This window comes from Pollachius pollachius (genome assembly GCF_949987615.1).
Source record: "Pollachius pollachius genome assembly, chromosome: 2".
NCBI lineage: Eukaryota > Metazoa > Chordata > Actinopteri > Gadiformes > Gadidae > Pollachius > Pollachius pollachius.
The window spans coordinates 7,259,342-7,273,493 of NC_136935.1; the positions used below are offsets into that span (position 1 = coordinate 7,259,342).

Genomic DNA, 14,152 nt, shown 5'->3' on the forward strand with positions numbered 1-14,152 from the left:
AGAGATGGAGGGAGAGAGGGGAGAGAGAGAGAGAGAGAGAGGGAGGAGACAGGAGAGAGAGAGGGAGAGAGAGGGGCCAGGGCCGCCTATCCCTCGCTGACGGGCCCCAGGTCCACAGGCCGAGCAGTGTGTGTTGAGCCGCCCGGCGTCCCACTGTCCGTCCCTGACAGTGGGACGGACATTGGGATGTGGTCTGTCTCAGCCCAGCGGCTAGGCCAGTGCACCCACTGGTTCACAGACGACTTGTATCAAACACAGCCGGCCATGAGATCAGCTACCCACCCACGGGAGCAGCCACCCAGGACCAGCACAGCAATACAGGCTGGGTCACAGTACAGAGAGAGAGAGGGGGGGAGAGAGAGAGGGAGGGAGAGAGGGAGGGGGGAGAGAGAGATAGGGGGGGAGAGAGAGAGAGAGAGAGAGAGAGAGAGAGAGGGGAGAGAGGGGGAGAGAGAGGGGGGGTGAGAGAGGGAGAGAGAGGGGGAGAGAGAGGGAGGGGGAGAGAGGGGGGGAAGAGAGGGAGGGAGAGAGAGATAAAGAGAGACAGAGCGAGCGAGAGAGGCGGTGGTAAGAAAATAAGACCCTGAATATTAAAATGGTGTGTGTCATGTGTGTGTGATACTTTAATGTGGTGTGTGTGCGTTCATGTGTGTGGTATGTGTATGTGAGTGTGTGCATATGTGTTGTGCTTCAACCACGGAGGACAAATTTGAAGATTTTTCCAATCCTATCTCTCTATTGAACAATCAAAATCCCCCATCTCCCTCTGATTCAAGGCGCTGTCTGGTCAGTATTAACAACAATCATCCTTCTTTCATGTCACCACGCCGGCGGCTGTGTTCATGCAAACCCACTCCAAGACAACTCCATGGAACTTATTCTGCAGCAGTTCTGCGGGAACCACTTCGAACGACTAACTACTAGGAGGGGAAACCCTGATCCTGCTGGTTGATCCCAGCATGAACCACGGACAACGGACGCGGTCCCCGGAGCCAGTATCTAGTGGTTAAGGGGCGGCATGTGGCTCAAGAGGTAGAGCGGGTTGGCTGGTCACTGGAAGGTTGCTAGTTCGATCCCCGGCGCGAGGTGTCGAGGTGTCCCTGAGCAAGACACCTCCCCCTAACTGCTCCTGACGAGCTCTCTGTCGCCTTGGGTGGTTGACATCGCGATCGATGTGTAATTCGAGGCAATATGGTAAAGCGCTTTGAGCTTCCACTGGTTAGAAAAGCTCTCTATAATTGCAGTCCATTTACCAGTTTGGTACGGTACGTTGCCGTTGATTGACACTAGTCGTGGACGGGGCAGGGGGGGGTGGCGGTAAATCTGGGTGCGTTTGGCACCCGGTCACCAGGGTTCCCAGCACCCTGACATGCTGGTGATGTCTCACTCCAGGCCTGGCGGATCCGTCGGGACGCCCAGCCCAGCCGGAGGGTGACGGATGTCCCCCCCTGCCACGCCTACATCCAGCTCAGAGCGCTGATTTAGTGCTATCTTCTGCAGAACGCCCCGACACACACACACCGCACACAGCCTGCCTCAAACTCAGCCACGCCAGAAAGTCCCTCTGTGCCAATGTGTCGGCCACAACGGAGCTGGCTTGTTTTTGTATCCTCTTGTGGGTAATCATACCCCTCACCCTGTGTTGGGAAGTGCTTATCTGACATCTGATGCTTAAGACAATACAAGGTTGCCAAAAAGCACAAGGGATCCAGCGAGACCGAGAGAGAAGGAGAGAGTTTATAGCGGAAAGTTTTTTAGTTTTTTTTTCATTCCAAGGCCAAACAGCATACAAAACAAATCCTATCGCCCCCCTCCGGGCGGAGGGGCATTGTGCGACTGAATGGGCGGCTGGGGAGGCAGGCCCCCAGCAGGGAGCACATTGTGGACCCTTAAGGGCCTTAGAGGGGCCGGGGAGGCCCCCTTCTCCATGGCTCTGAGACGCCCCCCACACACACCAAGGGCCGGCAGGGTCAACAGGGGCCTCAGCTTGGCTCTGTGGCCGGTGTGTTAACCGGCCTTGGCGGGAGTTTCCTGCACGGCCGCTGGGATGCAACAGGGATCGTTAGTTTCCCGTGTGGTGAGGGGGGGGGGAGAGACATTGACAGGCTTTCCCCGAGCTATTAACTCAATCAAAGGCCGGGGCGTTTAATCGCGGGGACTGATGTAGAGAGATGAAGAGCCGGCGATGAAAGGTGGAGTGAAAGGCCGGCGATAGTCATGTGGAGATTTATTCTGGGGAGGGGGGCTCGGCGCAGGTGCACTGTTCTATGGAAGGCCGGGGGTGGGGGCCTTATGTTATGCTAGCATGTGGTCCACACAAGTTGGAACAAGAGGCAGGCATTGATCAGTGTTATCGTACACACAAAGCCAGACCAATGGAAAACACTCAGACTAACGAGACAGATTTCCCATATTTTGGTTTTTCACTGCCTCCACCTCAACTATGTGGTGGATATCTGAAGAAACATTTCCATCAAACCGACGGTAACCGAAGCACCCGTGTGTCATTAAAACAGCAAAGCGCATTCAAGTAAAACATTCTCATTCAAATGATATATCTTGTGTCAGAGTCACTTACCTCTCCATGAGTATTGCATGGCTCACCACAGAGAGCGTTGCGTTTACGATTATCCCTCTCTGTCGTAACGTTAACGGTCACATGTGAACTGTGTCCACAGACAGTTCAAACCAAGGTGTATTTCTTTCTATATTTCTGTTGTTATTTCTGCCATATAAGCCCTAACCAATATGAGTACAGAAACAAAGACCTATCCATCGGCCATGTGTGTGTTTGTGTGTGTGTGTGTGTGTGTGTGTGTGTGTGTGTGTGTGTGTGTGTGTGTGTGTGTGTGTGTGTGTGTTTGTGTGTGTGTGTGTGTGTGTGTGCGTGAATCTGTGTGTGTGTGTGTCTGTGTGTGTATGTGTGTGTGTGTGTGTGTGTGTGTGTGTGCATGCATGAATGTGTATATGTGCTTGTGTGTGTGTGTGTGTGTGTGTGTGTGTGTGTGTGTGTGTGTCTGTGCAAGCACCCATGCATGTGTGCATTTGCAATGGGCACACGTGTATGCACATGAGAGCAAAAGAGAGATAGAACGAGAAATCTCCAGTCGCGATTCTCGAATACAAACATCTTTGTGCGTGCATCGTATGTGTGTCTGTTTGTACAGACACACTCATCTGCCCATGTGGGAATGGGGAGAGAAAGGGTGAGAGAAAGGGTGAGAGAAATGGTGAGAGAAACGGTGAGAGGATTGGTGCGCCTGCACAATGCAATGCTTCCCCCACATTCCACATCCCCTACTGCTGCTGACAGGCGGGGAGAGAGAGAGATTATGTGACCCCCCCCAACCCGGGTTAACTACTCTCAGCCATTTGTTTCCAATTGGATATTAAGGCATCTTCAAGCTGGCCCATAAATTATAGTGCCGGGGGGCCGGCATGGCTGTCACGTCAACCTGTAAATCACAGCACAACTCTTTTGACACTGTGCATTCCTCTGCATCTCCGGCCTCTGCACTCGGCTGCCTATCGCTGCTCCCCGTGTTACTGAATACATCGGGGACTACTGTATGTACACTGGATGACCCACGCGACGACGCAGTCCAACAGAAACCTCACATTGTCTCCAAAAGAGAGACTCTCTCCCCACCCCAGTCCCCTCTGGCGGGGCGGCCCACGTTGGAGACAGTAGGATTGGATTCTTCTGGCCCTTGAGAGTCTTTTGTGCTGCTCTGGTGTAAACAATGCCATGTGTTTGGGGACAATAGACCCACTTATGTGACAGGCTGCTGATCCCAGGACTGCATAGTCACCGATGCTCCTCCAGCTCAAACCATAATAACCGAATATCTGAAGGCTTGGCCTGTGGGGCCACACACACCCCGCCCGATAAGAGTGGACAGGATAGAGAGGCAGGGGGACATGTATATATGCTCTGGAAGCAGCCCTTACATGAAGGGCACACCACAGCACACCCAACATGGGAAGACCGGTCCTTATGCTGCCTCACACGTGAAGATACTGTGCAACATAAACCTGGAATAAATTCAGTCATCTCAATGATCTACTTCATTTGAGTCACTAAAAAACGTCTCAGAAAATGATGTAATAATAAAAGAGATAGTTCCGCTCATAAATTGGGGATATTTATTCATGTATGCTTAACCTTTCACTAGTGTTTGACACTTGTATGCCTCACCTTTCACGAGTGTTTGACACTTGGACTCATCAGGTATAAATATTTACGCTGTATAATTTCTGTATATGCTTTTCTTATCTTATCTCTTAAATATTTTTCAGCGAGCCGGAATTCCAGATTGGAGACAGCGCGAACTTGCGTTGATTTTTACGCACAGATTACGCATACATCATCGCTTTAAAAGACAATGCTTATGCTATGGGTGATTAAATTGATATAAACGGTATTCTCACCATGAAGACAGGAGTATCTTACCGTGAGAGCAGAAAACTTTTGAGCGCGTCCTGCACGCAAGGAGCAGAGAAGGACCAGGAGCAGACAGGCGCGCATCCTGGAGCCGCTTGACAACGAAATGTTCCAAAGACCCGAACGACTTCAAATTCAGACTTAAACGTCTGGTGGATGATCTGCAGGTTGAAATATATCAACGTGGCGAGCAGCTGTTTTAATCCCCCAAAAATATTCCTTTGGCAGAATCACAGGCGGCGGCGGTGAGTGAGTGTGTGTGATTGGCGTCTCTCCTTTGGTCTGCCAAACCGTTGTGTGGACTCCTTATTTCTGGTAGTAGGATAAACCGCCTGTGCCCTGACCTTCTCTCTCTCTCTCTCTCTCTCTCTCTCTCTCTCTCTCTCTCTCTCTCTTCTCCCTCGCCCCCTCCCTCCCCCCCCTCTCTCTCTCTCTCTCTTCCTAACACTCTCTCTCTATCTCTCTCTCTTCCTCACTCTCTCTCTCTCTCTCTCTCTCTCTCTCTCTCTCTCTCTCTCTCTCTCTGTTTCTCTCTCGCTCCCTATTTCGTTTTGGGTTTTTCCTCCTCTCCCCTCCTTTGCCTTTGTGGTCTAGGTTTCTTATCGGATGCAGTGCAGGCAGCCCCTCGCTTTCTGGTGGGTCGGTGTACGTTTTGGTCGACTTTGCTGCGGGCAGCGAACCCAAACATGTTAGGAATTCTTATATTTCCCCTTTTGTTGGTGGATTCGCCCCATCCGAACCACGACAGGTCACCTCTCTTATGCACCGCGTTGTTATTTGAATCAATTCGCAGAGAAAGGTTCAGACCTCTGTAAATCTAAAGTCTCCTCACACACTGGAGCTCTGCCCCGTTAAAACGCCACATGAGCAAGACATAAACATTAACATTAATTCACATTGTTACATTTCAAATTGGTCGGTAGTCAGAGGATACATATGAACATGATCCTATGTTAATAAATGAAAGAAGGCGTACATAAAACAAAATCTGTTTTTTTAATTTTTTTCTTTCTATTAATGATATTCTTCAAACTTAATTAATAAGCTTTTTCAATAACGTTCAGATCGTTTAGAAATGGCTGTTATATGCCATCGGAGTATCAATAAGGCCCAAAATGTATATGTACTATCCCACCTTTAGATATCGTCTATTGTATCACCGAGGCGAAATATATAGTCCTAGTTTACAGTCCCATTTCAAACTTTGGGTTATTTTAAATCATGCAGTACATGGGCTGCGGGCTTCTTTTGGAAATGCGTCCACTTTGGAAGCAGCACATGTTAGAATTTGATTGTACTGCCATCCGTTGGTCAATATGCGGAATTACAACTCGAACACATTGATTAACTTCATCATCAGCATTATCAATATGGATAGGCACGCACAGGTCGGGAATTGGTTGTGTTAAATGTAAGAAATAATTGCTATTGGTTTTCTGTTATATGCCTTCACAGGATACCTATATTATGCTATTCAGCCCTTGTGTGTGCACACGTGTGTGTGTGTGTGTGTGTGTGTGTGTGTATATGTGTGTGTGTGCGTGTGTGTTTATCAAGGGCGTAGGAACCGGGGGGGACGGAGGGGACGTGTCCCCTCCAATATCGGAGACAGGCGCATTTGTCCCACCCAAAAATTATACCGGATCTGTCAGGTTTCCGATATGTATCCCCCCCAATGTTAAACTCATTCCTACACCATTGGTGTTTATGGTGTGCATATTTAAACACAATAATGAAAAAAGACATCCTTCTCATTTCTCTCAACCTACTGCACAATGCCGCTGCAGATGTCACAGCTCAGTATAGGGAGTTCATTTCTAAATCCAATAAAAGACTAAGTCTTTCTGTAATACTAACAGGTTCTGTTGGTTTTGAAGGTCCCCTGTTTACTAAATGCAGCAGTAGGTCACCTAGGCCAGTCATGCTCTAATGACCATCTCATTTGCATTTAATGATCTAATCCCTTAATCCTATGTCTAACCTACACTTCACCATAGCGTACATGCAAAACTTTTCTGCAATATTATGTGGCCTTAAATAAGGTGTAGCATGACAGCATTTGGTTCTACATGCATCACCACAGGGTTTGAATAGCCTATTTTTGAACATGACTCAAAATGATGTATATTGTCTTTGGTCAAAAATAAAGAAAGCCTATCCCTTACAAACGTTGCATAGGCAGCTATGTTAGATATTGTGATGTAGTACGATTATGTGGCACAAGGGGTCACCATTTATCCATCAACAGGAAAATGCGGTCAGATACTCGGACTACTCAGCAGGTTGAGATTGTTTTTCGAGGTTAAATTTGCTCTATCAATTATTAAATCCCGTTGGAATAAATAATTCATAACATGCAGGTACGGCCTACTCAGCAAATTAGCCATTCAGCAAATGAGCGAGTCAATATTGCAAGTCAATGGCCAAAATTAGCAAAAGCAGCAGTTTAACATTTCTAAGCAGAACGCCTGAACGGTTTACGTCAGTGATAACGACCCCCGGTCCACGACAGGAGCCGGTCCCCGGACCCGTTAGTACCGGGCCTTGAAATATTTCCCCAAATGACAACAAAAAAAAATATATATATATATGTTGTTGTTATATTTTATGTCGTATGCTATACGAGTCATGTTATTTCCTCCAACACATAGACTAACCCTGACCCTAAAATCGATCAATATACAAGTAAACCACTGTAAATTAAGCACCTTTTAAAGTTTTTTTGCACTACTTTTGTGTTTATTTAAGTCTCAGTTGACTTTTCTTGTGTTTTTATATTATTGCATTATTGAAGGGAGCCTGAGACTCAATCATTTCATTTATGTTGATTTAATTGTTGTGAATATGACAAATAAGCCTACATCATCTTGAAAAACCGCCACATCCTTTGATTGAATATGATGCATCTTAAAATTGAGGCATTAACATTGACTACTGGTCCTCCAAATGTTTTTTATGAATATGGCGGTCCTTGGAACAAAATAGGTTGGGAACCCCTGTGCTAAGTGGTCGGTTGATGCTATGCAGATGTCCACCAGGACATGTCGGGGCAACGCCAGTGGTCGCTGGTCCCCCGAATGAGAGCGAGCTGAAGCAGATGTGCGGAGCGGTGCAGCGCCCAGCCAATGGGAAGCGCGTCCCTCCTAGAGAGGGCGGGGCTAGACCTCTTCATTCTATGAGTTATTTTCTGCTCCGTTCTGTTCTCTTCTAACAGGTAGCGCACCACCATCCCGTCTGCAGAGCGCGTCTCATCATCCACGCTGTCCCGCGAGGAGAACCCAACCAGCGGTGTGTGAACCACACAGCGGACCAAGAGGAGGACGTTTTCTGTATTCTTTGGGGTGCGTCGTTACGCATGTTTTGAGGTTTTTGCGCCGATTTCCGAAATGCTGAGTCGAGGGATATCTGCGTCGGCTGGGTCGGGGCTGATGGCGACCGCGGCGGGCATCGACCGCGGCAGGGTCGGGGAGAGGCTGCAGGCGGCGCTGGCCGGGCTGCACGAGCTGCATATGCTGCGGGAGAAGCAGGGCGACATGGTGACCCGGGCGCTGCGCGCGGACCAGGACGAACCCAGCAGGACCCCCGCGGTGCAGAGCGGCAACGCTGCGAGGGGGTCCATGCTGGCCAACGAGGAGCAGCGGCTGGAGGCGACCCTGACAGCCCTCAAGCACCAACTGGTAGGAGGACAGAGACCCCTTTTTAGTGTTGTTATTGTAGTGTTGTTGATGGTCCGCATGTCCACCAATGCAACAGCCGAAGCGCGCCTTGGCTATAGTGCGTGTGTGCGTGTGTGTGTGTGTGTGTGTGTGTGTGTGTGTGTGTGTGTGTGTGTGTGTGTTTGTGTGTGTGTGTGCGTGCGTGTGTGTTAGTTGGACTGTGTTTGTGTACGCGGTTCCAACTGTGTGTTATCAGCTGATGTACATTCCGAGCCCTAGGGGGGGTTCTCGGTCTCCGTTGGGGGTGGTAGGAAGTGGGAGAGATGTCATAAATCAAGGTTGATTGCGGTGACCAGGAGACGCTCTCCGTGCGCCCCGGGGGGTGGGGGGTGGGGGAGGCACCTCTGCTGCTCTCAATCATTAACCCCGTGAATGGGGCTCAGGGAGAGTATTTTAACAGCTGGCGCCCCGTGCACCTTGTGGTTAACCATAGCCCAGGTTTGACCTCGTCGGGTCCCGGGGTGTGAGTCTGCGGTCTCCGATAACCCGGTGATGATAAGGGTCGATGGTGGCTGGATTCGATTTACTCGAGGTCCTTAACGTTAAGGACACCTTTTAATTGTGATCGATTAGAAGCGAGGAGAATGTTATTGTTTATTAAAAAACATATTTTTTTTATAAACTATAAAATCGAGAGACATCTTACAATACATATAACAAAATGCTAATAATAGTATAACCTTAATCAAACGATCCCCCCGTCGATTGTAGCTCTCAAAGCAGTCGACTTTTCCGTTACAGAAGGACTCCAGAGGTTCACCTGTTCCCGGGAGTAAAACAGTATAAAAATAACGTCTCTCCTGTGGTCGGAAGTCTGTTAAAACACACAAACAACAGCGACTAGTTTATTACAACACGGGTGAGATGAGAGGTCCAGTCCACTGTAGACCTCTGGTGGGTCCTGAGCTGTAAGAGAGGTCTGGACCTCTGGAGGGTCCAGGGAGGGGTCCGGCACCCTCTGGACCTGTGGTGGGTCCAGGGAGTGGTCCAATACAGTCTGGACCTCTGGTGGGTCCAGTGCTGTAGGTGTGAAGTATTTTAACAGCGTTTGCTGCAGCCTGAGCTGCTAAAGCAAACACAATCATCCCACGACCCCTCCAGCTTCCCCCCTCATCCCTTCCTGCTCTGGTAGTTAACACAATGGCCAAGCCTTCCCTGTGGGGGACAAATGAGTGACCCATCACCCCCCCCCCCCCCCCCCCCCCCCCCCCCCCCTGAGAGGTTAATGAGTAGCCACAGCCCGGGCGTCTGTTATGCTTGTCTTCACCCTTGTATATCGTGCACACGTCTTATCGTCAGACTGCGTTTGAATGCTGCAGAAAAACATGCCAAGTGCTTAACATGTATATGTGATTTGATAGCCTAGCCTAGGTCACGTGGGTGTGCATTAGTTAAGGCAAATCTTCCACCCTGATCAGCACAGGCCTGTACAGTCTGGTGCCTATATGGGGCGGCATTGGGCTCAAGAGGTAGAGCGGGTTGGCTGGTAAACAGACCGATCCCCGGCTCCTCCTGTGCCGAGTGCCGAGATGTCCCTGAGCAAGACGCCTCACCCTCACTGCTCTCGAGGAGCTTTGCATGGTTGACACCGCCGGTGTGTGAAATGGGTGCATGAATGGGTGAATGTCAGGCAACAATGTAAAGCGCTTCGAGGGGCCACTGATTAGAAAAGCGCTGAATAAATGCAGTCCGTTTACCGTTCACTGTTTGGTGCCTACTTCGTCTCTCCGTTCTGAGGTCTAACCGTGTGTTCTCTCCCACAGTCCCGTCTGCGGCGACAGGATGTGGGCCTGAAGTCACACCTGCAGCAGCTGGACCTGCAGATCAGCGAAATGAAGCTGGACGTCAACAAGGTCTCCCCAGACCAGCTGGAGAGCGACAGCCGGCCTAGCTCGGGTAGGCACGCACACACACGCACACACACACACACACATACACACGCACACACACACACGCACACACGCAAACACAAGTCATGAAGGTTATACCCTCCTTCCGCTCAGTATGCTTTAAAGACGCTAGGATGCTAGGCCAAATCAATCACATGCTCACACTGAGTCTCCTCTAATTTGTCTCCCCTAATGTGTCTGCTCGTCTCCTCTCATGTGTCTCCTCGTCTCCTCTAACTTGTCTCCTCTCTCCTCGGCCCCCAGGCTTCTACGAGCTGAGCGACGGCGGCTCCTGCTCCCTCTCCAACTCCTGCACCTCCGTCTACAGCGAGTGCCTGTCCACCTCCCAGACCAGCCTCCTGCAGGCCCCCGTGAGCCCCCCCATGCCCCACCAGCCCGCCGCCCCCCAGCCTCGGACCGCCGGCCCCCACCTGGGGAGCAGCAGGATCCGGACCGGGACCCTGGGCCTGGAGCGGCCCCGCCCCAGACCGGTTTCCACTGGTAAGGAGATCCACGGCTTGGCGGAGCCTGAGCCCCACTGTCAACAGAATCTATTGTTCAAAGCTCCAGTTTTTCTCCCAAACCTTATCCTTTGATTTTGCACTGGCGGTGATGGTAAGATAGATGTGATGTGTGATTTTTGGTTTGTTGCCATGGTGATTTGCAGTGATTAACTAGGGCGATGTGGCCAGCCAAAGTTTCATCCTGGATGCTTCATGTTGGTGGGCCGTGAGCAGTCAGTTACGTTGATCACGGGGCTGAAGAAGGGGGTTCATGTGACTCAAGGGCTGAACGTTTCTTTGTGTCTCTGTCCGCTAGGTGACCTTGACCGGCTGATGACCGCGGGCCCCGGCTGCTACAAGTCCGTGCCCGGCAAGAAGCCCGCCCTGGCCCCGGCTCCCCGGACGTCCACCCTGGACCCCAAGTTCCAGAACAGCCTGATGTCCCGCAACGGGACGGAGGTGTACCACTACCCCAGCCCGCTGCACGCCGTGGCCCTGCAGAGCCCCATCTTCACCCTCGCTGGTGAACCGTCCCAAGGGCCCCCGGCTGACGCCCGTCCCGGCTTTGATGGCCTCCAGCCGGGCCGGGCCGGGCCTGAGACCACCGGGTCCCTGAGCTACATCGACCGACTCCTGCAGCGCAACGCCATCAGGACTAGCGTTCAGAGCGAGGAGAAGAGGGGTGCTCAGTGGACCCGCAGCGAGCAGCGCAGAGGGCCTGTCGACCACGGTGCAGGACGTCCCGGTGTGGAGACCCAGGCGGCCCCACCCCAGCCCCTACCGACCGGGCCTCTGGACATCCCCTCGCTAGAGGCCAAGTGGGAGAGGGAGTGCAGGCCGGAGCAGGACACACTGCCGGCCAGCGGTCCAGAGTTGAAATGCCAAGCCCCTGCGGAGTCCCTCCAGCGGTACTCCTACCCCGCCGCCATCAGGGACCGCAGCGCCGCCCAGGCCACCGCCGCCTCCACAAGGCCCCCAGCGGAGCACAGCACCCTGACGAGGAGCCACTCAGAGAGCAGACCCACGGACGTCAGGGAGACCAGGGCCGCCCAGAGGAAGTGCCCCGCACCGAGGCCGGTCCTGGCCCCCAGCTCCAGCACGGAGGACCGCCTGGGCTGGGACCCTCGCCCGACGGCGCCGGCGAACGACTTTGTCCACGCCAAGTTCCTCCCTGCCGGGTCGCAGCAGGTCAAAGTGAGACAAGCCGACCGCAAGACGAAGGCGGTGAAGCTGAGGAGGAAGAGCGGCGAGAAGCCCCGCGCGCCCAGGCCCCAGCAGGGCTACTCCTCGGGGGAGAGGGCCCGAGAGAGCCAGGGCAGCGGGTGCAGGGGAGACCCCGAGCCGAGGAGGTCGGGGAAGGGGAAGGCCGGTCCCCACCTGGGGGAGCAGCGCGGACACTCGGGCTCGGACTCCAGTCTGTGCGGCCCCGGGTTCGTGCCCTCCCACCGGCTCCATCACCCCAAGCCCGTCTCCTTCCCTGCCGTCACCAAGGCCGCCAAGGGCCGCAGACCCCAGCGGACCCCGGAACCCGAGCCGGCCGTGGACCAGAGGAGGCGACGGCAGGGGGCCGGCAGGTGGCCGGGGGACCTGGAGGTGTTCCAGGCCCCGTGCCCCCCCCCGAGGACCAGGGAGCCGTACGCCCACGGAGCGGCCTCCAGGCAGACGGCCCACGCCGCGTCCGCCCAGCCCCTCTCGTGCCAGTGGGCGGGGCCTCAACGCTCCTACAAGCCCGCCGTGTCCGCGTCCTGCTTCTTCGGCGCGCTCAACTCCCGGTACCCGCCGGCGCCCTACCCCGCCGCCGCGGGGGGCCGCCCCCTGGCCCGCTGCGAGTCCGAGTACTCGGCGGACTGCGCCTCGCTCTTCCACTCCACCATCGCCGCGAGCAGCGCGGGCGACCTGAGCGACGACACCACCAACCGCTTCGGCGACGACAGCGGGTCCAGCCGGAGCTCCGCCTCCCGCTGGGACTCGGACAGCAGCCTCTCCCTGGAGGAGGACGAGGACCACCGGGCGCCCCGCCACCGGGACGAGGGGGGGCCCCTGGTGTGGGCCCAGGCCTCGTCCACCAAGGGCCCCGCCGTCGCCGGGGCCACGACGGCCCCCCAGCGACCCCTGCACCCGGGGGTCCCACCGACGTGCCGGATCAAAGCGTCCCGCGCCTTGAAGAAGAAGATCCGCAGGTTCCAGCCCGCCACGCTGAAGGTCATGACCCTGGTGTAGAGGGCGTCCCCCTCAGGCGGAGAGACAGCGGTCTGCGGAACGTGGGAATGGACTCTGTGTTTGGGGTGGGGTGCCCGGGGTAGTTTGAGGCGGTCGGGTTCTGTTTTAGAGAGGAGCCAGTTCAATCAGCCTTCATTAACCTCTCGTTGACTCAGGGCCGCTCACCAGAGGGGTGGGACTAACTCAGTAAATACAGTTTAAATTCGATAGAATTAGAGCTCTCCACTTTATGTTTGTACAAAGTTAAAAGGAATATTATCGTGAGTATATAAAGGAATGTAAAAATGTGTAGTGACAGGGTACAGGACTTTGTTTACCTGTCGTCGGTGTCATTTGTCAGTTGCTCAGCACAAAGTGCTGAGGTCACATCTATTCGTGTACATTGACAAAACTTCCAAACATTTGAAACCCATATAGCATTCTGTATCGCCCCTTTTATTATATCTATTTAAAACAAAGTCTTCATGTCATGTTCATTGCTACTCATTTTATTCTGCACATTGTTTTTTACTATGCATATCCTTCACTGTGGAATAAAGCAATATTTAATGTACATGCTGGTGTTGTGTGTTGACTTTCTACACCTTGTTTGCTTTGCGTGTCTGCTGTCCACCAACCAAACCATCACAACCATCCAGTTCTCCATTCACTGCATTCCGATTCGCCGCTGCGTGCGTCACTCGCGGTCGCCGCGGCCACGCCACCCGTACGTTCCACCTACAACCCCTCACCGATGCGTACCAAAAACACCCCAGCCAGCATCCCATCCGCCTGCTTAGCCCCTCTCTTCCACCGGCGATCGAATGAACCGCCGTGGGGTCACAGTACAGTGAGGCCTCCGCCTCAGGCACTCAAAGGCTCCCATTGTTTGCATCCTTAATTAAATGCAGCCTATTAGGTTGGTAGTGGCATGCGTGCTATTCCACACGGGGAGGAGGGAGGGGGGCACAGAGGGGAAGGGCTCTGGTTTCTGCCGGGGGGAGGCTGGGGAGGAGAACTGGGAGGGGAAGTGTCAGGCACATGGGGCTTTAGGAGGAATGACAGATGATAAGAGGCTCCTCATTTCAGAGCTGTCATGTAGAGATTAGACAGCGGGCGGCTGAATGGAGAAACAAACAATCTCCACAACAGAATCTGCCCTGGTATCTTCCTATTAAAACCCTTTCATGTGTCAGGGGGGGAGTTGAGCAAAAGGTTACCGTGGTGGAGGTAAGTGGTCAAGCTACCGGGATCTTCACACACTGAGACACTGTCTCTCTCCCTCTCTCTCTCTCTCTCTCTCCCTCTGCTTCGTCTCAGGCAGTCTCCATGACCTTAAACCCCAATCTTAGGGGCTTATAGAAGCTGGAGAAATAATCACGCAACTTTATTCATTTCTTT

The 14,152-nt window shown here is 53.1% G+C and overlaps 1 protein-coding gene across 1 annotated transcript; it reads left to right on the forward strand.

Moving 5' to 3' along the window:
* The first annotated feature begins 7,814 nt into the window (after positions 1 to 7,814).
* dact2 (dishevelled-binding antagonist of beta-catenin 2) lies at positions 7,815 to 13,199 on the forward strand. Its single transcript, XM_079729915.1, has 4 exons — positions 7,815 to 8,121; positions 9,924 to 10,056; positions 10,314 to 10,550; positions 10,869 to 13,199. Exons 1-4 carry the CDS (start codon positions 7,831 to 7,833, stop codon positions 12,770 to 12,772), a joined length of 2,565 nt encoding a protein of 854 aa, XP_079586041.1. The 5' UTR covers positions 7,815 to 7,830; the 3' UTR covers positions 12,773 to 13,199.
* Positions 13,200 to 14,152: the final 953 nt, after the last annotated feature.